Genomic DNA, 26,714 nt, shown 5'->3' on the forward strand with positions numbered 1-26,714 from the left:
GTATATACTCTATGGTGAAGTGTCTGTTCAAGTCTTTTGTGCACTTTTTAATTGGGTTGTTTTCTTACTGCTGTGTTTTGAGAGTCCTTTATATATTCTGAATACCCATATTTCCTCTGGACAGTAGTTTATCTTTTCATTCTCTTACTAGTGTCTTTTCCAGAATAAAAATTTTAAATTTGATGAAGTTCAGTTTATTAGATTTTTACTTTATAGATCATGCTTTAGTGCCATGTCCGAGAACACTTGCACAAGGTCACAAAGCCTTTCTTCTATTTGATAAAAATATATAAACTTAAAAAATTTTTTGGCTTATTTTAGATTTATGAAAAGTTATAAAGATAGTACAGACTGTCCCGGGATACCCTTCACCCAGTTTTCCCTACTGTTAACAGTTTATGTTACCATGGTATGTGTGTCAAAACTGAGAAACTGGGCTTCCCCGGTGGCGCAACGGTTGAGAGTCCACCTGCCGACTCAGGGGACACGGGTTCGTGCCCCGGTCTGGGAAGATCCCACATGCTGCGGAGCGGCTGCGCCCGTGAGCCATGGCCGCTGAGCCTGCGCGTCTGGAGCCTGTTGCTCCGCAACGGGAGAGGCCACAACAGTGAGAGGCCCGTGTACCGAAAAAGAAAAACAAACAAACAAACAAACTGAGAAACCAACAGTGGTACATTATTATTAGTTAAACTTTATTTAACTAGTTTTTCCACTAACATCTATTTTCTGTTGCAAGATCTAATCTGGGATACCTCATTGCATGTAGTTATATCTCCTTAGTTTCTTTAGTCTCCGTTCTGTGAAAATTTCTGTCTTTCCTCATTTTTCATCACTTTGAGCTTTTGAGGGGTACTAGTCAGGTATTTTGTAGAATCTCCTTCAATTTGGGTTTGTGTCTTTTTAAAAACTTTTTAAAGTAAGAAAAATTATTTTATGGTTACATGTGGGTTATGACTTTTGGAGAGAATACCATAGAGGTGAAATGCCTTTATATCATATCATATCAGAAGGTCATGTTATCATCATGACTTAGTCACTGGTGATATTAACTTTGATCACATTGTCAATTCTGTGTTTTATTCTAAAAGTTTTACATTTTATATTTAGAGCTATTATCCATTTCAAGTTAATTTTTGGATAAGATTCTTTTTTTTGCATGTGGATGTTTACTTGTGCCAACCTCATTTGTTGAAGAGTTTCCTTTCATCATTGACTTACTTTTGCACCTTTGTCCAAGATCGTTTGGCCATATTTATATTTGTGTGGGTTTGTGTCTTGGTTGCTATAGTTTTGTAATAAGCCTTTAAATTAGGTAGTGTGATTCCTTCAATTTTTTTTTTTTAAATTTTCAAAGTTGTTTTGGCTACTCTAGCTCCTTTGCTTTTCTATTTAAATTTTAGAATTGGTTTATCTATGTCTACAAAAAGTCCTGTTAGAATTTTGATTGGAATTGCTTTGAGTCTGTAGATCAGTTTGGTGGAGAATTGGTATGTTTACTATGCTAAGTCTTCCATTTTATGATCATGGTTTCTCCAATTATTTAGGTCTTCTTTGATTTCAGCAGACAGATCCTGTATATGTTTTGTTAGATTTGTATCTAATTACTGCTTTTTTTAAAAGGAGCTATTGTAATGGTATTATTTAAACATTTTTCATATCCAGCTCTTTGTTACTAGTATGTAGGAATATGACTAATTTTTGTGCATTGACCTTATATCCCATGACCTTACTAAATTCAGTTATTAGTTCTCAGAGTTTTGTGATGTCTTTTGGATTCTCTTTGTAAACAGTCATGTTGTCTGTGCATAGGGGTAGTTTTATTTCTTCCTTTCCAGTACCTGGTTCTGTTTTTCTCCTTGCCTTTTTTTGTTTTGTTTTGTTTTGTTTTTTTGCGGTACGCGGGCCTGTCACTGTTGTGGCCTCTCCCGTTGCGGAGCACAGGCTCCAGATGCGCAGACTCAGCGGCCATGGCTCACGGGCCCAGCTGCTCCGTGGCATGTGGGATCTTCCCGGACGGGGGCACGAATCCGTGTCCCCTGCATCGGCAGGCGGACTCTCAACCACTGCACCACCAGGGAAGCCTTTCCTTGCCTTTTAAACTGGCTAAGGCTCCAGTAAAATACTGAATAGGAATGATGAGAGTGGACGTCTTTGTCTTGCTCCTAATCTCAGAGGGAAAGCATTTAGTCTTTTACTATTAAATATGTTAGGTGTAGTTTTATCATAGATGCTCTTTATTAGGTTGAGAATGTTCTATTCCTAGTACGCTGAGAGCTTTTATATGAATGGATGTTGAATTTTGTCAAGTGCATTTTCTGCTTGAATTGATATGATCATTTGTTTCTTGTTTCTTTTTTTTTAAATTATTTTTTGGCTGTGTTGGGTCTTTGTTGCTGCGCGCGGGCTTTCTCCGGTTGCGGTGAGAGGGGGCTACTCTTCGTTGCGATGCGTGGGCTTCTCGTTGTGGTGGCTTCTCTTGTTGCGGAGCACGGGCTCTAGGCGCACACGCTTCAGTAGTTGTGGCTCGTGGGCTCTAGAGTGCAGGCTCAGTAGTTGTGGTGCACGGGCTTAGTTGCTCTGCGGCATGTGGGATCTTCCCGGACCAGGGCTCGAACCCGTGTCCGCTGCATTGGCAGGCAGATTCTTAACCATTGTGCCACCAGGGAAGTCCCTATTTGTTTCTTCTGTAGATTTTTAATATGGTGATTACATTGGTTGATTTTGGTAGATAGCTCTTTAGCTTTGCATCGCAAGATGAACTCTACTTCAGCTTCTTCATGGTGTAATTTGTATTTGTGCTTATATGTATTGCTGAATTTGATATGCAGGTATTTGGTTGAGGACTTTAGTGTCGGTGTTAATAAGAAATATTGGTCTTTAGTTTTCCTATATTTTGATTTTGATGTCAGAGAAATGCTGGCCTCATAACATAAATTGGGAAGTAATTTGTTCACTTCTGTTTTCTGGAAGAAACTGTGTAAAATTGATGTTATCTTCTTTAATATTTGGTAGAATTGCCATTGAAACCATCTGGGCCTGGAGTTGTTTTATTGAGGTGGCAGTCTCTTCTAAGATCCAGGCTTTAAGGAGAAGTCGTAGTTCCAGTTCCTTGCCTCATGTACACCCATATCCCTGAGGGGCCATTCAAAACGTTACAACCTGTGTACTGATTTGGATTGATGGAAAGTCCGTGCACAGACAATGCTTGATTAAATATAAAGGATACAGAAGGAAATTGATGTGTTTAGGGTACTTTGTAGAGAGATTGGTAACATCATCAGAAAAAGTATGCAGCTTCTTACTGTCAGTCCCTCATAAGCAAGGGATGCCAATATCTGAGTCATATTATACTTTTGGAAGCATAGTTTCGAGACCTAGCCTTATTTATATTTATTATGAGGCTCGGGCAATTTAGACATAACCTAGCCTGGATACATGCCAAAGACAGCTTCCCTTGGGCTGGTTATACCTTATCAGTCTCAGAGTGATATAATTCATATTATTTATGTGAATTTAGCTAAGCTAAATATGTGGTATTCTCAGACATAAACAGACTTTTCTTCCATCACTCTCTGTCTAGTCTATCAAAGCACCTTCAGTTTTGCAGACAGCTTTGTGAGCCGTACTAATAGGCTTTTAGCATCTGAAAGGCTTATCCTGTAAAATCCCAATCCCTAGTCCCTAGCTGTGAGGGCCTATATCCAGAGTTGATAATCCCCTGGTTTTCTTCAGAGTCACCTTTGCATGCTTACTTCTGCCATTCAGTTCCCTCTTTGTTTCTGTGACTCAGGAATCGCCTCTTTATTCTTTCAAGTTCAGCTGTGTATTTCAAAAACATTATCATGTCTTATTAGGTATTTTGGTGTGTTTGGGGGGAAGGAGGACCTGTGTCATGTCAATCTGCTGTATCACTTCCATTTTTTAAATTTGATTTTTCTTAAAGGTTAGAAGACCAACAACCATCTTTTGAGAACTATTTGAAAATTAGACATATTAAAAGTATGTGTGTTTTCTTTTACTCAGCAAACATTCTTTTTAAACACTTACTGTGAGCCAGGTACTGGGATATGAAAGATAAAATGTGGTCCCTGCCTCAGTGAGCTTTGGGATTAGAAGAGGGATAGAGACAAGGGAACAAATGGCAACACTGTTGGTAAGTGCTCTCATGGAGGGCAGCACAGGGCTTGATGCAAACTCATAGGAGATACTGCCTTTCTAGACAGATCAAGTCAGGAAAATGTTTCCAGAAGAGGTGATGCCTTACCTGAATCCTGCAAGGCAAGTGAGAATAAGCCAGGTGAAGTTAGATGAAAAGGTATTCAAGGCCGAAGAAGAGCATCAGTAGACGTGATGATGCCTGAATGAACTTGAAACCTGTGAGTAGTTTGGTAAGCCTGGAGTATGGCAGCTGAGTGTGGAGAATGGCAAAAGATGAGGTGGTGTCTGTGTATTTGGAGCCTAATGTGAACTGGGCATCTTAAGGAGATTTCATAATGTTTGCATACTTATGTTTTTTTACAGAATTTTAAAATTATAATTGTTAAAAATTCTTAAAATTTTCAAGGATACAAATTAATCACCATGGTTCTTAGCAACTGAAGAATAAGATACACAGAAGTTTTCACCTATAAATATTTCATTCTTTTAATTGAACTAAAGTTAATAAAGCAGACACTGAAAATTTGAGGTATTATGCAAAATATTTATACCATACATAATACAGTTAGTAAAGACTGACCCTATCAGAATGAGAAAAACTTAACATATGATTAATCAAAATTCTATTAATCTATTAAAGATTCTATTAATCTTTAGAAAATAGAACATTTATGTCAAATGCTGAATTTTGATGGTTTAAGTTTATCAATCTACACCTATTTTGATATATCCTAGTTTCAGTTTTTATATCAGGCACATGCCAGATTAGTTTTAAGCCTGTTTAACTTTTTAAAGGATATTTTATAAAACTGGTCTCAAGAAGATACGTGGGCATGATTGCTGCTGAACCTGGACTTGGGTCTGCACAGCACAGCCAATCAACTAAAACCGCGTTGTGGTGAAGTAAAGTGCATCATTTATTGCAATGTACCAAGCAAGGAGAACGGGCAGCTCATGCTCAAAAGACCCAACTCTGCGATGGCTTTTCCAAGGCACCGCATGGTCCATGATCAGCTTGTGCTCTGTTCTTGGACTGGTTGGCATCAAGGTGAAGTTTCACACATCATCAGTCTTCTGGCTCCAACCAGTTTGGGGTCTTCGTGCTTGGGGTCGGCAGTTTTCATCTGGTGGGGATCTGGTCTCTGTAAAAACAAGTTAGGAATGTGTGTGAGACCTTTATATCTTTCAGGGAACTGGGAGTTCAGTGACTCTGCTATATGGCTGATTTATAGTCTAAATTGTTACCAGTTTCTTGGCCCAACATCTTTGCTTTGTCTCTACATGCTTACATTTCCTAATAATTAACTCTTGAGCCAGCCTTTTGAGATTCAGGAGAGGTCTGGGAGACTAAAGCAAAAGCCTCTTGCTTCAAAAAACAGGGACACAAAGGCTTGTTTACAGTTTCACGATCAAGTTTTATAGTCTAGGCAAGGTAACTGTTCTTAATGATGTGATCTGTTGGCTGATTCTCTCTGCCTCCTTATATAACCTATCCTTTAAATACCTTCTAATGGCCTGATGCTGAAATCATCGTTAGAGATTTATTCCCTTCATTATTTGTTACTTATTAAAAGAAAATTAGCCCTAGAAATGACACAGACATTAGCCTTAGCAGACATTTATGTCCAAAGGTAAATTTATGAGATACTTTTTGAGCAGAGGGTGTGGTGGCCAGGATAATGAACCTCTGTACCTCCTAAAGATGTCCACATCCTAGAACATGTGAGTATAGGTTATGTGGCAAGAAGGAATCAAGAGAGCAGATGGAATTAGGGTTGCTAATCAGCTGATTTTAAGATGGGGAGATTTTTCCTGGGTTATCTGGGTGGGCTGAGTATAATCACAAAAGTTCTTAAAAGTAGAAAAAAGAGGCAGAAGATAGTCAGTGTCAGAGTGTTGTGATGTGAGAATAACTTGGCCTGCTGTTCCTGGATTTGAAGATGGAAGAAGGTCATGAGCCAAGGAATGAAGGTAGCCCCTAGAAACTGGGAAAGTCAAGGAATGGATTCTCCCTTAGAGTCTCCAGAAGGAATATAGCCTTGCTGACACCTTGACTTAGCCTGGTGAGACTTGCGTCAGACTTCTAACTTATAGAACTGAAAGATAATAAATTTGTGTTTTTCTAAGCTGCCAAGTTGGTGGTAATTTGTTATAGCAGCTATATGAAAATAATACAGAAAGTGAGAGCATAAATGTTATATGCCTGAGGAGACTTTACTGAGATTAGAAAAATACACTGAAAGTACAGCTAGATTTAACTGAGGACAGATTTTTGTCTCTGATTTTGCCTTTGTCTAGACTGGTCTTTGGGCTTTCACCTTCAATCACACTTCATTGGTCACCACAAAGAAACAGCAACAGCGTAAGCAGCAGTCCATAAGAAATCTTGTCAGCTGTGTAGTTGAATAATTACGATAGCTTTTTAAAAAAAGATTCATATTTGTGATTTTAATGTATTTTTTTCTAGTCCTAGAAAGAGATACGTGTAAAAGAACCTGATAGTTTTGAAAGAATGGTATTTAGCCCTAAGGACCTGTAAAATGTTCTTATTCTTTCAGAAGCAAACGTTTAGAGGACTTCCGGTAACTGTGACATGAAGAATTGTCAATTCCTCTCTGGAAAAAAAAGTGTGAAAAAAAAGTATGAAACTGGAAAAAAAATAATCAAAACAACCATTTCAAGGCACTAGAGGCAAATAAATTTAGGAGCATTTATTCTTGAACAACTGCTATAGCTTAGGTAAGAGTAGAGGGAACCTCTGGCCCTTTTGCCCGTTGCTGTTTCTGTCACCTCCCCCTCTTCTCCCCAGTCTGTGTTGATGAGAACTGTAGCTTTCCAGTCTAGGTTGGCCATGAAAACCATAAGCTCTATTGCCAGATGGGCAGATTTGATTCTGGGTGGAGGGCAAAAGGCTGTGGCTTTGCCTACTAAAAGTAGCAGACTCAATTGAGAATGGATGGGGAAACCCTGTACCTTTGCTAGGTCAAGGTTCCACACCTAGTCCAAAGCCAGTGGTGGATTATTCAGAAATGTAACAGGGAGATCCTGTATGAAAGCCATAGTAGAGCTGGATACACTCTGTACACATCCCTGTGTGATAGGGAAACTACATGTGTGCGTGGAAGACCCAAGAGAGCCCTAACTTGAGAACTGGTTGCAACTTTGTATGCATTCCCCAACCTGGACACACAGATCAGTCAGCAGAAGGAAAGCGTTAGGGGCTCAGCTATTTGAGCACAATCTGTGCCCAAATTACTGATTTACCACTAAGCTATACAGACAAGGGGTAGCCCCTAGGGAGCCAGGCTAAAAAATAAGATTACTGAATAGAAACATAAGTAACAATACTTTGGGGAATACAGATTGCACAGTTGTAGTCTGCAATTTACTAAATACAAACAAACAAAAAAGAAACTAACAACCAGCAGAAAGTTAAACAGGACCTGATTTTACTACAATATGTTATCTAAATGTAATTTTCAACCACAAATTAATAGATTTGCAAGGTCACACAGGGAAGTGTGACACGTGTAAGTAGAAAAAAACAGTCGGTAGAAATGGACTCTTTATTGGGTCCAGAGGTTGGATGCAGCAATAACTTCAAAGCACTTATAAGTGTGTTCAAAGAATTAAAGGAACTGTATCGAAAGAATTAAAAATAGACTAACAATGAGTGAAATAGGAAGCCTCAATAAATAGAAATTATAATAAAGAACTAAATGGAAATTCCTAGAGTTGTAAAGGATAGCTGAAATAAACTTTGACCAGATATGCTCAAAAGCAGATCTGAGATAGCAGAATAAAGAGTTGGTAGATTTGAAAGAGTAATAGAAATTATCCAATCCAAAGAATAAAAGAAAAAATTAGAGAAAGATGAACAGAACTTTAGAGATGCATGGGTCAGTATCATTGTTCCAAAGTATACTGTAATGGGAATCCCAGATGAAGAGAAAGAAAAGGGCAGAAAATATTATTTCAGAAATAATGGCTGAAAACTTCCCAGGTATGATGGAGAAAAAAAAAAAATTCCTCAGGGACCCTAGAATCTCAGTGAACTCCAAGTAGGATAAACACAAAAGAGAACCACACCTAGATACATTCTAGTCAACTTGCTGAAACCCAAAGACAAAGAGAATCAAAAACAGCAAGGGAAAAATGACTCATCATGTACAAGAGGACAATACTGCTTGCTGACTTCTCATTAAAAGCAGTGGGAGTCAGAGGGCAGTACAGTGACATATTCAGAGTGCTGAAACAGAAAAAACTATCAATGAGGATTCTACAGCCACCAAAACTAACTTTCAAAAATAAAGGTGAGGGGGCTTCCCTGGTGGTGCAGTGGTTGAGAATCCACCTGCCAATGCAGGGGACACGGGTTCCATCCCTGGTCCGGGAGGATCCCACATGCCAGGAGCAGCTAAGCCCGTGAGCCACAACTACTGAGCCTGTATGCCATAACTACTGAAGCCTGTGTTCCTGGAGCCTGTGCTCCACAACAAGAGAAGCCACTGCAATGAGAAGCCCACACATTGCAATCAAGAGTGGCCTCTGCTCGCCGCAACTAGAGAGAGCCCACGTGCAGTGTACAACGAGGACCCAACACAGCCAAAAATAAATAAATAAATTTATTAAAAAAAAAGAAAATGTGAAATAACAACATTGTCATATAAACAAAGCCTGAGAGAATTCATTGTAGGCTCACCTGCCTTACTGGCAGTATTAAAGAAAGCAGTAACGCGTATCCACAGGAAGAAATGAAGAGCATTGGAAATTCCCTAATAAATACAAAAGATATATTCTCCTATTTTTTTAAAACATAAGTTTGCTTAAGCAATAATTATAGCACTGTATTGTTGGGTTTGTAACATGTAGCCATAATATATATGACAATATTGCACAAAGAGGGCAAGAAATGGAGCTATGTTGTATAAAATTGCTAGATTTTACCAAAATTAATAACCTAGCAGTGTTACTGAACCAGACTTGGGTCCATTTGCCTGTGTGCAGGCAAGCCAGTCTACTGGCACTGGGTTGTGGTGAAGGAAAGTGCAGCATTTATTGCAGGGAGCCAAGCAAGGAGTCCAGGGCAGCCAGTGCTTAAAAGACCCGAAGGCTTTCAAGGAAAGGTTTATAAAGACGGGGTGAGGGAGGGGGTGGTTTGTGGGGTGTGTGATCAGCTTGTGGACATTCTTCTCATGGGTTGGTAGTGAGGTAATTGGAAGTCAGCATCATCAACCTTCTGCTTCCAACCAGTCTGGGCCCTACATGGCCGCAGACAGTTAACTTCTCCCACCTGGTGGGTGTTTCAGTATCTTCAAAACAGCTCAAAGGATGTGGCTCAGAATATTTAATTCCTCCTCCCTTGAGGAATTAAAGGTCCTTGACTTTGTTTATGGCTAAACTATTACTATTTTGTCTTGCTTGACTGTTTTTCTTTCTGCATTTTCTCACTTCTCTGATTAAGTTTATTCTTTGACTAAAGTTTTTCTATAGACAGAAGGTAGGCAGAGGACATGGGTGGGAGTCCTGTTCCAGGAAGGGCCCAGAGGGTCCTGCTAGGTTATAGTAGATTGTAAATTAAAGATACAGAATGCAGTATTAAAGGATCATTGGGGGAGAACATTGAAAAAAAGCAGTTGTTTATTGAACACTTCCATTTTCTCACTTTTTTTTTTTTTTTTTTTTTTTTGCGGTACGCGGGCCTCTCACCGCTGTGGCCTCTCCTGTTGCGGAGCACAGGCTCCGGGCGAGCAGGCTCAGCGGCCACGGCTCACGGGCCCAGCCGCTCCGCGGCACGTGGGATCTTCCCGGACCGCGGCACAAACCCATGTCCCCTGCATCGGCAGGCGGACTCTCAACGACTGTGCCACCAGGGAAGCCCCTCTAAGTTACTTTTGTAGATGCTAGGGATTTAAATATGTCAAAGAAATGGTTTTGTCATTGTTTACCATCACCGTTTTTGGTGATCCATTATTTTATGCATATATCCTTTATACTGTTTGAAGAGGCTCTGAATATATTTCTTTCTAAAGTAATACATGTAAGGATTTAAAAATTGTAGCAAGCAAGAAAGAAAAAGCCATCTCAAAACAAAAGAGACAAAGGAGTGGTAGATTGTCCTATCTTTCTCAATTGGAGGATGTGATGCTAAGGCTCATTTATATTTAAACTTAGTATTTAGTATACATATGTAATTTGTTAGATAAAACAACTCTGTTATTAACTATTGCCATAGTGGGATTTTTATTTTTTATGTTGATGCATTTGAGGTCTGAATAAATTTAAATCGCTAAAGTAGAAGTTGTAGGAAATATAAAGATTTATTAATGAAACTCATTATCTTACATCACATTCCCCCTTCACTTTTCCCACTCTCTCCTCCACATCCTTCCCTTTTCCACATACACAGAAATGTGGGCTAAAACATCTCATGCTTTCTTAATTTTGGATGACCAAGCACAAAACCATGTGAAATGTGTGTTATATCCATCATATACTTTTTATGAATATGTGAGATATATGTATATGTATTTTTGTGCATTGGGGAATTTTTTAATATGGATTTTACTATACGTATTGTTGTGATAAATATTTCTTTTTTCTCAGCATTTCATATAGCCTTATATCATTAAGTTCAGATTTACCTTATTTTTTTAATGACTGTTAAATTTTTCCTAGTATAGGGAGGTACTGTAATTACCCATTTCTCTGTTGAAGGAGCTTAAAGTTGTTTCTGGTTTTTCACAATTAAACTATTATAATGAAGTTCATTGTACATATATCTTTGTGCATTTGTATGAATGTTTTTGTAGCATAGATATAGAGAGATATAATTCAAATTTTGTGATTTTTTTTTTTTTGGCTGTACGCGGGCCTCTCACTGCTGTGGCCTCTCCCGTTGCGGAGCACAGGCTCCAGACTCGCAGGCTCAGCGGCCATGGCTCACGGGCCCAGCCGCTCTGTGGCATGTGGGATCTTCCCAGACCGGGGCATGAGCCCATGTCCCCTGCATCGGCAGGCAGACTCTCAACCACTGCGCCACCAGGGAAGCCCAAATTTTGTGAATTTTAAATATTGATAAATTTTACCTTTTTGTCCTATGGAAATGTTTTAAGAGTTTATACCACCACCTGTGTGGCATATCCCAAGCTCTTGCCAACACTGGATCTTATCAGTGTTTTATATTTTTTGCAGATTTAATAGGTTGTGATATCTTTTTTTTTAAGTGATTTATTTATTTATTTATTTATTTTTTGCTGTGTTGGGTCTTCGTTTCTGTGCGAGGGCTTTCTCTAGTTGTGGTGAGTGGGGACCACTCTTCATCGCGGTGCGCGGGCCTCTCACTGTTGTGGCCTCTCTTGTTGCGGAGCACAGGCTCCAGACGCGCAGGCTCAGTAGTTGTGGCTCACGGGCCCAGTTGCTCTGCGGCATGTGGGATCCTCCCAGACCAGGGCTCGAACCCGTGTCTCCTGCATTGGCAGGCAGACTCTCAACCACTGCGCCACCAGGGAAGCCCCTAGGTTGTGATATCTTGTTTCATTTACCTAGTCACTGTTGAGGTTGAAAATCTTTTAATAGAATTATTAGCCATTTATATTTCTCATTATTGGAAATATATATTAATTTTGCTTATTTATTCTTAATTTTTTATTGTGGTGACACACAACAAAATTTACCATTTTAACCATTTTTAAGTGTACCATTCAGTGGCGTTAAGTACTTTCAAATTTTTTGCAGCTGTCACCACTGTCCATCTTCGGAACTTTTTCATTTTCCCATATTGAAACTCTGTATTCATTAAACAATAACTCCCTGTTCCTTCCTACCCTAGCCCCTGCTAAGTACCATTCTACTTTCTGCCTCTATGAGTTTGACTACTCTGTGTACCTCATATAAGTAGAATCATAAAATATTTATCCTTTTGTGACTGGCTTATTTCACTTAACATAATGTCTTCAAATTTCATCTATGTTGTAGTATGTAGAATGTCTTTCCTTTTAAGGATGAATAATATTTCATTGTATGTATGTCCCACATTTTGTTTATCCATTCATCTGTTAATTGACAGTTGGTTTGTTTCCACCTTTTGACTGTTGTGGATAATGCTGCTGTGAACATGGGTGTTCAAATATCTGTTTTGAGTCTATGCTTTTAATTCTTTTGGGTATTGGCCCAGATGTGGAATTGCTGGTCATCCTGTGTTTTAAATTTTTGAAGAATCGCTGTGTTCTTTTCCATAGCAGCTGTACCATTTAGCATTTCCACCAGTCATGCTCAAGCATTCTAATTTTTCCATATCCATGTCAATACTTGTTTTCTGTGTTGTTTTGCTTTTTTTTGTGGTATGCGGGCCTCTCACTGCTGTGGCCTCCCCTGTTGCGGAGCACAGGCTCCGTACGTGCAGGCTCAGCAGCCATGGCTCACGGGCCCAGCCGCTCCGCGGCATGTGGGATCCTCCCGGACCGGGGCACGAACCCGTGTCCCCTGCATCGGCAGGCGGACTCTCAACCACTGCGCCACCAGGGAAGCCCTGTTTTGCTTTTTTAGTGATAGCCATTCTAATAGATGTGAAGTAGTATCTTGTGGTTTTGATTTACATTTCCCTAATAATTAGTAATGTTGGCTACATCTTTTCATGTGCTTATTTGCAATTTGTATATCTTCTTCAGAGTAATGTCTATTGAAATCCTTTGTCCGTTTTTTTTTTTTTTTTTTGCGGTACGTGGGCCTCTCACTTTTGTGGCCTCTCCCGTTGCGGAGCACAGGCTCCGGACGCACAGGCTCAGCGGCCATGGCTCACGGGCCCAGCTACTCCGCGGCATGTGGGATCTTCCCGGACTGGGGCACGAACCCGTGTCCCCTGCATCGGCAGGCGGACTCTCAACCACTGCGCCACCAGGGAAGCCCCCGTTTGTCCATTTTTTAATGTTTTGTTGATTTTGCTCATTTTTTAAAGCTCCCACCTAATGTTTGTTTACTTGATGAAGGCATGATCTCAGGCTCAAGTAGTTCTAGTAGGGAAAGTAAATCAATGATTTATATTGAACTTTAAAAAAAAATTAATTCCTCGTTACTGCCACTAGGAGGCTTAGCAAGTGTAATCAGGTTTCTTGACAAAGCCAGTGTGCATAAAAACAAACTTTTTTGTTTGGTAAGGTATAATTGATATATAATGTTATATTAGTTTCAGGTGTACAACATAATGCTTTGGTATTTGTATATATTGTGAAACGATCACCATAGTAAGTCCTGTTATTATGTTAGCATACACAGTTACAATTTTTTTTTCTTGTGATGAGAACTTTTAAGATTTATTCTCTTAGCAACTTGCAAATATGCAGTACAGTATTATTAACTGTAGTCACCATGCTGTACATTACATTGCCATGACTTACTTTATAACTGGAAATTTGTACCTTTTGATCCTTTCACCCATTTTGAACACCTCCGACACACCACCTCTGGGAGCCAACAATCTGTTGTCTATGTCTATGACCTAGGTGTTTTTTTTGTTTTTTTCGTTTGTTTTCTGGTTTTGTTTTTTTTTTGATTCCATATGTGAGATCATATGTTATTTTGTCTTTCTCTATCTGACTTATTTCAATTAGCATAATGGCCTGAAGTCCATCCATGTTGTTGCAAATGGTAAGATTTCATCCTTTTCTATGACAGAATAATATTCCATTGTATATGTATACCACCTTTTTTTAATCCATTCATCCATCAATGGATACTTAAGTTGTTTTCATATCTTGGCTATTGTAAATAATGCTGCATTGAACATGGGGGTGCATATATCTTTTTGAATTAGGTTTTGTTTTCTTTGGATAAACACCCAGAAATAGAATTGCTGGATCATATGGTAGCTCTGTTTAAAAATTTTTTGGAGGCACCTCCATACAGTTTTTCCTGCTGGCTGCACCAATTTACATTCCCACCAGGGTTCCCTTTTTTTTTATATCCTTGCCAGTACTTGTTTTTCTTTTTTTAAAATTTTATTTATTTATTTTTGGTTGCATTGGGTCTTCGTTGCCTCTTGCAGGCTTTCTCTAGTTGTGGCGAGTGAGAGCTACTCTTCTTTGTGGTGTGCGGGCTTCTCATTGCGGTGGTTTCTCTTGTTGCAGAGCATGGGCTCTAGGCACGCGGGCTTCAGTAGTTGTGGCACGTGGGCTCAGTAATCGTGGCTCATAGGCCGTAGAGCGCAGGCTCAGTAGTTGTGGCGCGCGGGCTTAGTTGCTCCGCGGCATGTGGGATCTTCCCAGACCAGGGCTCGAACCCATGTCCCCTGCATTGGCAGGCGGATTCTTAACCACTGCGCCACCAGGGAACCCCTTGTTTTTCTTTTCTTTTTGATGATAGCCACTCTAAAAGGTATAAGGCGATTTATCATTGTGGTTTTGGTTTACATTTCCCTGATGATTAGTGATGTTGAGCATCTTTTCATGTACCTGTCAACCACTTGTATATATTGATCTCTTAATGATAATAGAAAAAATACATTCGAAATCCAAGAAGAGAGCATATTTAACAGGGGTAATGGGGTGGTATTTGAGATAAATCTTCAAAATAAGAATCCATTGCTATTCTGTGATGGCAGTTGAGTGTAGGGGAAACATTCCAGGTAATGGAAACAAAGTACTGATCAGTAGGGGAGATGAACCTTTGAAAAGAAGGTACAAAAAGTATATGTAATGCAATCTTTTTTGAGGATAGGATGAGTAAATGGATGGATGGAATAGTTCTGGAAGAATGACCAAGAAACCGTTGGCAGTGGTTTCACTCTAGTGCCTGGGGATACCAAGGCAAAATATTGTTTTGTTTCCTTTCTTCCAAGGACATTAAGAAAAGAAAGAAGAAAACTGTATTTAAAGACCTTTAGAGCTTAAAAATCACAGCTCTGGGTTCTTTACAGTATTTGATGCTGCTTCTACATAACTAATTTTGATTTCAGGGGTAGGAGGGTGGAGGTGAGGTGAGAAGATGAAAGAATTTTTTGTTATCTAAACAGTAAACAGATTATGGGTTGGACTTTAAATTTTTTTTTTTTTTTTTTTTTTTTTTTTTGCGGCACGAGGGCCTCTCACTGTTGTGGCCTCTCCTGTTGCGGATCACAGGCTCCGGATGCGCAGGCTCAGCGGCCATGGCTCATGAGCCAAGCCGCTCCGTGGCATGTGGGATCTTCCCAGACCGGTGCATGAACCTGTGTCCCCTGCATCGGCAGGCGGAATCTCAACCACTGTGCCACCAGGGAAGCCCTAAAATGTTTTAAATCTTTTTTTTTTATTGCTGTTTTGGGGGATTTCTTGAGAATGTTCATAAAAATAAGCATTCATAACTGTTTACATAGAGTTAAAATATATTAGGCAAATGAGTAATGCCTTTTATAAATTTATTTAAAAAATATTATTAAATAAAAATACATTGGGGAGTGAATAGGGTAGGAATTTTCAGGAGGCAAGATCACCAATTTGACCTTAACATTTTTGTAAATTTTGGCTACAAATCTGTGGTTTTTAAAGGACTTGTCAACTAAATGAGAAGTTTTCATTACTGTGGGATACCGTAGCAAGAATAAGCCATTTCCTGATAATTTTGTGATTCCTATCTAATATGTTATTGAGTAAAAGAATATAAGAATTCCTTAATTAGGATACTAGAGTAAACGGTGTTCTCAGCACAAGTACATCATGGCTGATAATTCTTTTCCTGACATTTAGGGAATCAATTAAACTTTATCTTTCCACATTAGTGGACTTAATGTTATCTGTTAATTAACGCAAGATGTCAGTGCTGGCTTTCATCTTTTATTTTTGAAAGCTAACTTTTAAGACAAACCTGTTATTTAATGTTTTTTCTTTGTGATTTCAGTAAACTGCTCCTAATTTGTAAAGAATAGAGAGAAAATAGTAGATGAATGATGGAAATTTTTCACCAAATGAAGGAAATACAGGTTGTTATAGATTCAATTGCCATTTAAGAAAGAAAGAAAGACCTGTAGTTCAAGCCTAATTTCCTTCACGGAAATTTTTTCATGTTTCTCAAATAATAAATTTTTGTATTCTGACATTTTCCCCTGTTTAATGGCAGTTATTCTTTTTTTTTTTTTTTTTTTTAAGGTATGGACTCCGAGAGTTTGTGGTGATCGCCCCTGCCGCAAATAATGATGCTGTTCTCAGTGAATCTAAGTGCAATCTTCTTCTGAGTTCTGTGTCTGTTGCTTTGGGAAACACTGGCTGGTAGGTGGACATTTCGAAAAACCTTGAGATGAGTTTAAGAACTATTCTAAATTATAATTTATGAGGGAAAATGATTACTGTTAGGTTTTTGATTATGATTAAGATTAGTACTTGTACATTATTATATTGGAATAAGGTATATAAGGACAAACTCAACAAAACCTTTAGGGAAAGCATTTCTAAAGGGAAACTTACTGAAATATTACATGAATATTTAAAATGGAGAATAAATGGTACTATTTTTGTATTTTGCTTCCGAATGTTTATTTAAATTTTGGTGCAAAGTCTAATTTTAAAACTTGATGACAGAGCATCGCCTTGTTCAGCCTCAGCTAGGAACATGCATTCAGGTAACTCAAATTTTTTGTTTCTCTGCACATGTCTTCAAATGCTTTGAAAGTGCTACGAGTATTGATTTTGAGATTACAAATAGATTTTAGTGAGTACGCTAATTTGTGGTTATGGAAATCTTTGAATAAGGAGGAGAACTATGTCCTCAAATGATAAAGTACAAAATAATTCACCACTAGTGTGGGTTTAATTTATATTGCTTAATACCTGTGAATCAAGTTTTATTATGATCTTGGAAAGCCTCATATGATAGGATCACTTTTATTCAAGAAAATTTTTATTCTGCTTTTTTATGACTTTCAGCCATTTTAAAATAGTTTTCTGACTACAAAGTGTCACTAAGTGATAATTTCTTCAGTTTATTAGTGTAAGGAGAAAAGGAACTAAGTGTTTTTGTTTTAAATATAAGTCTGTGGAGTATTCCTTGTTTAGTGCTTTTAAATAGTTGAGATTAAAATAATGTAATAGTGGAAAAACTTGAGATATAGGAGTTATTCAGTGTTTAGTGAACTTACAGTCTATTCCTTTTTAATTATGCCCTATAGCCAGGTGCCACTCTTCGTGCAAATTCATCAGAAATGGCGAAGAACGTATGTGGGAGAATGTCAGGGTCCTGGTGTCCGAACTGATTTTGAAATGGTTCATCTTCGAAAAGTGCCAAATCAGTACACTCATTTATCAGGTCTGCTGGATATCTTCAAATCAAAGATTGTGAGTTGGCATTGATATTTTCAGTCTTATAAAAGCAGTAATTTGGTAATTTTATCGATTACATAGAAATATTTCTAATGTTGAAATGTAATTACTTAGAAGAAACATGTAATTGACTACATAAATTACTGTGTTGTTTCAACAAAGAGTCCAATTAGATTTTTAGTGTACTAATGCTCTGATTTTGTTTGTTCAGTTTGTTAACATTTATCCTCTACGTTATTAACTCTTTATACTCCTTTTCCTCTAATGAGTAATGTTGCCAACTTCACCACATGAGTGAGCTTCAGCATAGTTGCTTGTTCAGGGCTCTGACTATGAGTAACTGAGATGTGAACTCTTTGGGTTCTGAATTGCTTTTTTTCCCCCAAGGGTCTATTTAATTTGATGTTTAAGATTAATCAGGCTTATATTCTATGACTGAGAGCAGCAGGGCTGAATTGGATGTGCTCAGTATATCTTTGGTGTTTTTTAAAAACACTATCACAGAGATATGGATGATTTGCCTGTGCTACTCTGGGGGAGGAATTAGGGTCTAGATTGAGGAGCTATTTGTGAATACCTCTAGAAAAGAGAGCAAAACAAGGTAAGTAAGTGGTGGAAGGGATTCTCCACTTAGAGAAGTAGTTCCCTTGAGTGATTAAGTTGACATCCATTACACTAAAAGTGATCAAACTTGATTAACAAACTGATATTAGATATCTCCTGGTATGGTACATTGAATAGGATATATCATCTGTGTTGCATTCCTGCTAAAAATGTTTAACATAAATCGAAACATGAGGAAATAATCACATATTTCCAAAATGAGCCATATTTTATAAAGTAAAGCCCAGACTCTTTAAAAATGTCAGTATCATGATAGGCAAAACAAAGGTTGGGAGCTGTTTAGCCTAAAGGAGACTGAAGTAACATAACATGCATGATCCTTGATCAAAACAAAATAGCCACAGAGGACGCAATTGGGACAGTTGGGGCAATTTTAATATGGACTATATGTTAGAAAATAGTATCAATATTAAACTTCTTGAGTGTGATAACCCTTGTTCATAGGAATTACATGCTAAGTATTTAGGGGTGAATTGCCATGATGCCTACAACTTACTTTCAGAGGTTCAGCCAAAAAAATTATTTATGTAAATATATGATAGTATGTGCGTGTATCAAAATGTTAATTGGTGAGCTTGGTGAAAGTCATACCGGTATTCATTACGCTAGCTTTGCAACCTTTCTGAAGGTTTGCAAATTTTGAAAAGGAAAAAAATGTGAGAAAAAACTCTGAAATGTCTTTTTTAACATACATTGTTTGTAGAAAGATATTTAGGATTAGAATTTAATTTCATAAAAAATATGTTTTCAATTTTGAGGCCATAAATAGCAGGGTGGTAGGATTATCACCACCCAGATAAATCCGTTTGATATTTTTTAAAAAGTCTGCATATACTGGGTTAAGAAATTTAAGTATAAACTTCTCTATACCCTTAGTCCCTTTCCTCAAAATAACTATTGTTAGCTGTTTCTTGTGATTATCTCTATTAAAAAAAGCATAGAAGCATATCTTTTAGAAAGTTCCATGTCTGTATATAACTTTTTTTCAGAACCTTTCTGGACTCTGAAATGCTTTAAGTACTGCTTAATTCTACACGTGTTGCTTTGAGAAATTTTTGAAAAAGTCAAGTGTGCGTTATTTCTACCCCATTAGTTTTACTTTGTTCTCACCAGAAGTCTTCAATTATATTTAATTATTTTAGATCAAATTCTAGTCAGATGCAAATATTAATGCTTTATTCCTCTTCTTAAAAAACATTAGTGAACATTATTTTCATGGATCTTTTATGTCACTTTTTTATGTTACTCAATTTCTCTTTACTGAAACTGGGGACCACCTTGATCTGTGGAGCTTGACTTTCATTATGACTATTTACTAATTGTACTTAAAAAAAAGTGTTCTTAATCAGTTTATCACATCATCTGTCAGAACTTTCACAAACCTCTTGTCTAAATATGAAACATTTCTCAAAGTTGATTTGATAGAGTTGAACTTAAGATAATTGAGACCTGGTTTGGGTACTTTAGTTGTTTTACATAGTTAAAGCTACCCAATATGTGGCTCTCTTATACTTTCTTTATAAAGCTATCTTTATAAATATTACTCTTTAAATCTACTAGAAGTGTTCCAAGGCACTCACCCTCCACTAGCAGTTTATTTCATTTTCACATGGATCTAATTATTAGAAAAGGCTTCATTGGCAGGGTGGCAGCAGAGGGTGGTTGTCCTTGGAATCACATAAAATTTAAGTTTAAATCCTCTTTTGCCATATAATCCTCTAAGTATTTGAAAACTCTCTCATACCCTAGTCTTTCCTTTTTCAGTTTAGACATTCTTCATTCTATCAGATGTTCCTTATATTTCATAGTTTTATATTCTGATTGTTGTTTTGGATATTTGTCTTTTTTAGAACTACATTTCTTCATGTTCTGGGGAAATTTTGTTTGCAGGCTCATTTTGAATGAAGGCTTTATTTACAGTTTTTAACTTTCTCTCCCATCCTCTCTAGTGGTTTTGTAATTTTGTGGTTGCTCCTTACCTGCAGAATATTTCAGACACTGGTCTTAAAATGGTGATTGGAGCCTTTTGCTCCATATTGATATTGGGGTATTGCACATTGAGTCTTGGACTCATTGGATTGCTTGCTTGGGTCATGAGAGTGGGTTTGTCCCCCGCTCACACAACTTTCCCTAGCCCCATACCTTCCAACAAAGCCACTGCACGAAGCAGGAGTGCCCTGCCCCAGCGTCTGCCTTAAGCCGAGAGTCTTACAGTACCCTCATTCTGGGCGGAGTACTTTTGGTTCCATTTAATGCAGTCTGTAATCCTGGCTCTCACTGCCTTCGTCTGCATGTGGAACTCAGCAAGCATATGCCTTGAACCCCATTTAACACTTTGGATTTTCTGTACCTTTTATAAGGCCCACAAAGATATTCATGTCATGTTTGGTCCTAGACATTTCTTTTTGGTCATCTCTTTCTGTATTTGTCTACATTGCTATGTGACTGGAGCGGAGGTTATGTGTCAAAGTGACCTTGTTATGGTTTCTAGATCATTTACACCCAATTACAGGTGAATGCTCATTTGATATCTAGACCTGAGTAAAAAATAAATATTCCTGACCAGCCACAATCTTACCTTGCTTGTCTAGGACACAGCAGCCCAAAACTGAATTATTTGCTTTTTTTTTTGGCAGCTACCTTATTTTGTGACTTGAGATTGAGTTTGTATTCAGTTAAAGTTACTAATGACATTTATAGATGCTGCTGCTGAGCTAAATGTCTCTTTATTCCTCCTGACCAGCAATATCAGCAACACCTGGAAACTGGGTAGATATGCAGAATACTATTGAATCTACATTTTCACAAGCTTACTAGGTCATTCCTATGCATATTTAGGTCCTATTTCACATTAATATAGGTTAACCATTATTAAGGGAAGCTGAAATTGTGGGATGTTTGGATGATATTATTAATTTTTATAATTTTTAATGAATGTAAAGATAGATCTAAATTTTCTGATTCATTAATATAAACTACATGAGTGGCCATTTGTCACAGTCTAAAATTCTGGTTAAATATTTAAGACTGGCTTTAATTTGAGTTTATTTTCATTTAAAAGAAAGAAAAGACATCATCTTCTCAAACCTAGTGTTATACTTTATATTAATAGTTTTATCTTATTTAAAAAATGAGTCACATTTTTTTCCACATTCAACATGGCTGAAGAGAATAGTAAGAAATTTGTTTGTATAATTAAAATTGTATAAGATATTTTGAAAGAGCACTTTACATAATAAAATTTAATATCTCTTTTCCTGGTAGTAGTTTAAACAGCTTTATTTTAATGTAATTTGCTCTCTGGCATTAATTCATCTCTTGAGCTTTTAAGCTGTGAGAATTTCTCCCATGAAAATGATTTCCTAAATTCTGCACCTTTGGCTCTAATAACTTAGTGACTTTGTTTTCCTTTTTAATGGCTAGAATATCATACATTTTTCATGGCTAGAATGTGCGTGCCATATCTAACACTGTAATCTGAAAATCCACATTTCATGAAGGTAGTAATTTTCCATTCCAGTAGTTTGAAATTTGGTTCTGGTATTTACAAGGGTACTAACATTTACATGGTATTGTCTTTGCATTTATTTCCTAGGGATGTACTTTAACTCCATTGCCTCCAGTTAGTATTGCTATACGGTTTACCTATGTACTTCAGGATTGGCAGCAGTATTTTTGGCCTCAGCAGCCTCCAGGTGAGATAATTTAGAACTATATTTAACTTACTGAATATAAATGGAGAGAAAATATATTCAGAAATTAAAACTGTTTAACAATGTGTTTCAAGTGTTTGAAATATTTGTAACTCACTTTAAATGTAATATTGCTGATTTCATTGCCTTTACCGTATTTTTTCTCTTAAAAAAGCTGTGTAGGTTGTTCTAGAGACAGAATTATTCTATACTTGACAATCTGTTTTTTTTTTTTTTGGTGGTACGCGGGCCTCTCACTGTTGTGGCCTCTCCCGTTGAGGAGCACAGGCTCCGGATGCGCAGGCTCAGCGGCCATGGCTCACGGGCCTAGCCGCCCTGCGGCATGTGGGATTTTCCCGGACCGGGGCATGAACCCGTGTACCCTGCATCGGCAGGCGGACTCTCAACCACTGCGCCACCGGGGAAGCCCTGACAGTCTGTTTTTGAAAGCTAATATTATTTATAAAGCATTCCCTTGCCGTGGAACATCGTGTGCTGCAAATTAGTACGTAATGAGTAAAATGTCTGCTTTCAGAATATAATAAGAGAAGCCACCCTCATAGGCTGCGAACAGACACGCACAGAACCTTATAGAGAGTAGAGTTTGAAGAAGAGGGCTAAATAAGGAAAGCAGAAAAGAGAAAAAGGTGTATATGCATATACACTTACGCTGGGAAGAGCTGTAGAGTATTTTACTTTAACTTGCATTTTTATAAAACTGTGATTAAAATCATTTTACCTACTTAACCATTGATATACTGATTCATTAACAGTCATTAATTATTAGCCTGTAATAGGCCGGCTCTGCCAGGACACAGATATGAACAGACATTATCTGAGTTCTAGAAAAGCTCAGCCTGGTGGACATTTAGCTTAATTAAGTGAGGTTTAGGTTCCTGGATGTTTCTCTCACAAAAAGTGCAATTATATCCAAGTCTATCTAATAAGAAATTTAATATAAACTTATAAAATAATTACAAGGATTTTACTAGCCTGAAAACATTTTCCATTCTACCTTCCTCAAAGAGAAATAAATTATAATAAAATAATATTCTTTACTGTTTATTTTTGTTCCAAAATGGTTGCTTTGTTTATGAGATTGAAAATAGTAAATTGATTATCTTGGGATGTTACTAAAATTAATGTAGTACATTTAGCTTTTGGTGGTTATATATACTACTGTTTTATTTTATATACCACTGAATAATTTGAAAGTAATGTGCAGTAAAAGAACTCCATCTAAACTACAGCAGAGGGAAATAAAAGCTAAGCTGAGATTTATATTAGAAGACTCAAATGTTTGTTTTGGTAATTTTAGTTTCCAGACAACAGTATGCCTTTGTTAATGTTCTATTGCTAGTTTTTTAAAATGGGCATCAAAATATTAACCTTCTTTCTCAGTGGATTGAAAACCATATAAATTTTTAATATTTTCTCTTTTAAGGGGAAGGGACTGAACATGTAATATGGGCCAGACACTGTGCCTGGCATTTTATATACTGTTTCAGGTAATTCCCATTTACCTATGAGACAAGTATTGTTATCTTTCTTAGAGAACAAAAGTAACTGGCCCAAGGCCACATGGTCACCAGGTGATAAAGTTCACATTTAAATCCTGGTCAAACTCCAAGTCCCATCATCCTTTCATTCTACAGTGTAGCTTTTCAACTTTTGAGTAAAAGTTTTGTACAGTTATAGTCTATTAATAATTTTTAGCTTACTGGTTTAAAAAATGTGCTTAGGACTTCCCTGGCGGTCCAGTGGTTAAGACTCCATGCTTCCACTGCAGTGGGGGCATGGGTTCAATACCTGGTCAGGGAACTAAGATCCTGCATGCAGTGCGGCGTGGCAAAAAAAAAAAAAAAAAAAAGTGCTTATTGTAAATTTTGAACTCTTAATTCACATCTTATAGTAAAGCTAGTCATTGTGATCTTTATCGTAAGCATTCTTTAGTTGGAAAAATGGAATGAATTGACTTGAGAAAATTTACTGAATCAAGTAATTGAGCCATATTTAATAACTAATTTTAATAATTTAGTTAGGGTGTAGATAATTGTCAAACATAATTTTAGCAAATCTGGGAGTGTTCATAACTCAACAGTAGACTTTAATTTTAGAAATTCTTAGTGTAGTGTGAATAATTAAAAACAACCATCTATTATTTCAAAGGGAAATCTTTTTGAAGTCTTTTAGAAGTGTTTATTACTTCTTCAAGAGGGATGGAGCTAAGGGGTGATATACCCTCTAAATTCTCCTCTAATCTCAGATACCATTCATAATGGAATGGAAATTCTTTTCTGAACTTCAGATATTTCTGTGTACTGTCAGCTGATATAAGGTTTTATTAATGATGACTAATTTGGGCTATTCAGAAATTATTGACAGCAAAACTGATGAATGTAGGTTGATGATTAAATTTTTTAATACTCAGATAATCTTTCTTTTAGATGCTATTAATCACATTCTGAGAAAATGAAAAGAAATTTACAGGAATATTATTCTCTTGAGTGATATTTAAGGACTATTTCCGAAGAGTAAAATTTAGAGTGCATAGCTTGAATACAGCACTTTACAAATAGGAATTAAATGTGTCCTTTTACTATAACATTCTTGGGGGAAGTCTTTAATATCTGACTGTTCTCTAACTTGCTATATGTATCTTAATGTAGACACTATTAAAACTTTAATTTCTCAAAGGGCTGACCTACCTAGATTTAAATTCTTATTTCTCCATTTTTGGCTAACTGATGGAAAATTTTTTTTTTCTTGTTCAGATATAGATGCCCTTGTAGGAGGAGAAGTGGGAGGCCTGGAATTTGGCAAGTTACCATTTGGTGCTTGTGAAGATCCTATTAGGTGCGAATTTCATTATATCATTTGAATTATGGGACTTGTACTTTTTAAATTATATTGATGTTGATTTTACTGTGTTTTATAATACTGCAACCTCCTGGAATGAATGTAGTACTGGAAATAGAGACCTACATGTAACAATCTGTCCATCTTTGTGTTTTTCTCTGTAACTTAAGAAGTAAAAGAGGGTTTAAAGTAATACATAAAATGTACAGAATATAATTTGTTGATTATTCCATATAGAAGTGGTTCTTGGTATACTTTGGGGGAAATATTTTAAATATTGAAAAGCACAGACAATATTTTAGAGTTTGGGGTGTCAGAAAGACATTTTTTTTTTTTGGCCCGTGGGCTCAGTAGTTGTGGCTCTCAGGCTCTAGAGCACAGGCTCAGTAGTTGTGGCACACGGGCTTAGTTGCTCCGCAGCATGTGGGATCCTCCCGGACCAGAGCTCGAACCCATGTCCCCTGCATTGGCAGGCAGACTCCCAACCACTGGGCCACCAGGGAAGTCCCCAGACAATATTTTATATAACAAACTTTCATATGTCCATGACCCAGAATTAACAGTTGTTTTCATTTTTCGTGGCCACTTCTTCAAAATACAGAAATTAAGACATAAGTAAGAGACACAAGTGTGACCTTATAGGTTACCCAGTTGCTTTTCTAGAAGAACTACTGAACTTTAAAAAAAACTGTTTCACAAGAAAATGCAGGGGTTGAAAAATTTAATCACTGATAGCAAAATATTTGGAAAATATAAATGGTGCAGATATAAAAACTGTCTCATTTGTTAAACTATTTGGTTATTTAAAAAAATATATTCACATGTATACATATATCTTTAATACTCTCACATAAAGGTAGAAATAATAATACTTTTAACTTAAAAATCATTTAAGGGAGACAATAAAGTGAGTATCTTTTAAAATTGATATTTATTATATGTGCCTGGCACTATACCAAGTAAGGAAGATACCTAAGTAAACAAAACAGACAGTTTCTGCCTTCTTGGCATTTACAGTCTACTTAAAGGAAGTAGACGAACTAATCACCTAAATAAACATACAATTACAAATTGTGGGATAATTTGAAGGAAAAGTACAGGATGTAATGACAGTAAAATGAGGAACTAGTTTAGATTGATATGCCATCAGTAAAGTCTTCTCAAAGGAAGTGAAATTTATTCTGAGTGTCAATTAGGGGAGGATTTAGCCAGGCAAAGAGTGAGAGAATGACCATTCCAGGTGGAAGGAACAGCATGTGCAAAGTGCCTTGATGCAGGAAAGAGCTTGGCGAGTTTACTGAAGAAAATAGAAGGTGGCTATCATGGCTAGAATGTAGTGAGCAAGGGAGAAAAGGTGTAAGGTGGATTACAGATATATTTGTGGCCCTCCAGCTGGTTCATTTATTTGAATTTCACTTAGGGAAAATTTTAGGGGGAGAGAAATAAATTGACCTGGTAGAAATCTGAAGGTTTAATGATTAAATATTTCTTCCAAATTTATATCATGATGTGGAGTCAGTCAGCAAAGGAACAAGTGATTGAAGAAGAACACAGAAATAAGTTGAGGATAAGATGGTGTACATTGGCAGACCATTTAAATCAAACAGTGATTAGCAAATGTTGTGGGCACTATGCTTTTGAAAAGGCATCTTTGGTAGTGGAAGAGGAAATGAAGAGGCTTTTTCCGGTGTCTTCTCTCCTTGTCAAAGAAATTGTTCTATAGTTAGAGGGAGAGGAGAGGCCATAGTCATAAAAACTTAGGAACTGAATCTGCGGTTCATACCTAAAAATATTCAGGAGTGTATAGTTTTAAACCTCTAACCATTCATGTCCTCTGATATCACATACTGTTTGTGGTCATTTTTTTTACATTAAAAAGTAGTTTTATTTAAAGTAATAATTTCACGTTCAGTGGAAAAAATTTAGATAACGTTAAAAAAGGCAAAAATCATATGTTTAGTAGTCAGATTGTTTAGTTGCAAATGGTGCTCGTCAACTCTAATTCAAGCAAATAATCAGTTTATTGGAAACGTATTTGGTAACTCAAACTCAGAAGTTTAATTGGGTCCATTGTAGAACTGGGCTCAGAAAATAGGCT

At 37.1% G+C, this 26,714-nt stretch overlaps 1 protein-coding gene across 3 annotated transcripts in view; it reads left to right on the plus strand.

Moving 5' to 3' along the window:
* The window catches only part of RAB3GAP1 (RAB3 GTPase activating protein catalytic subunit 1), a gene marked incomplete at its 5' end in the record, with an annotated part of 125,587 nt that overhangs the window by 52,878 nt on the left and 45,995 nt on the right, over nucleotides 1–26,714 (plus strand). For all 3 annotated transcript variants that reach the window (XR_014326259.1, XM_082840627.1, XM_082840628.1), the window contains 4 exons: nucleotides 16,275–16,394; nucleotides 17,291–17,456; nucleotides 21,661–21,760; nucleotides 24,532–24,613. Coding sequence is in view for 2 of the 3 variants with exons in the window: in XM_082840627.1 (XP_082696753.1) it covers nucleotides 16,275–16,394; nucleotides 17,291–17,456; nucleotides 21,661–21,760; nucleotides 24,532–24,613 (468 nt within the window). The remainder of the gene's footprint in view (nucleotides 1–16,274; nucleotides 16,395–17,290; nucleotides 17,457–21,660; nucleotides 21,761–24,531; nucleotides 24,614–26,714) is intronic.

The sequence above is a fragment of the Leucopleurus acutus genome (assembly GCF_964270905.1).
Source record: "Leucopleurus acutus genome assembly, chromosome: 6".
In the NCBI taxonomy this organism is placed as follows: Eukaryota; Metazoa; Chordata; class Mammalia; order Artiodactyla; family Delphinidae; genus Leucopleurus; species Leucopleurus acutus.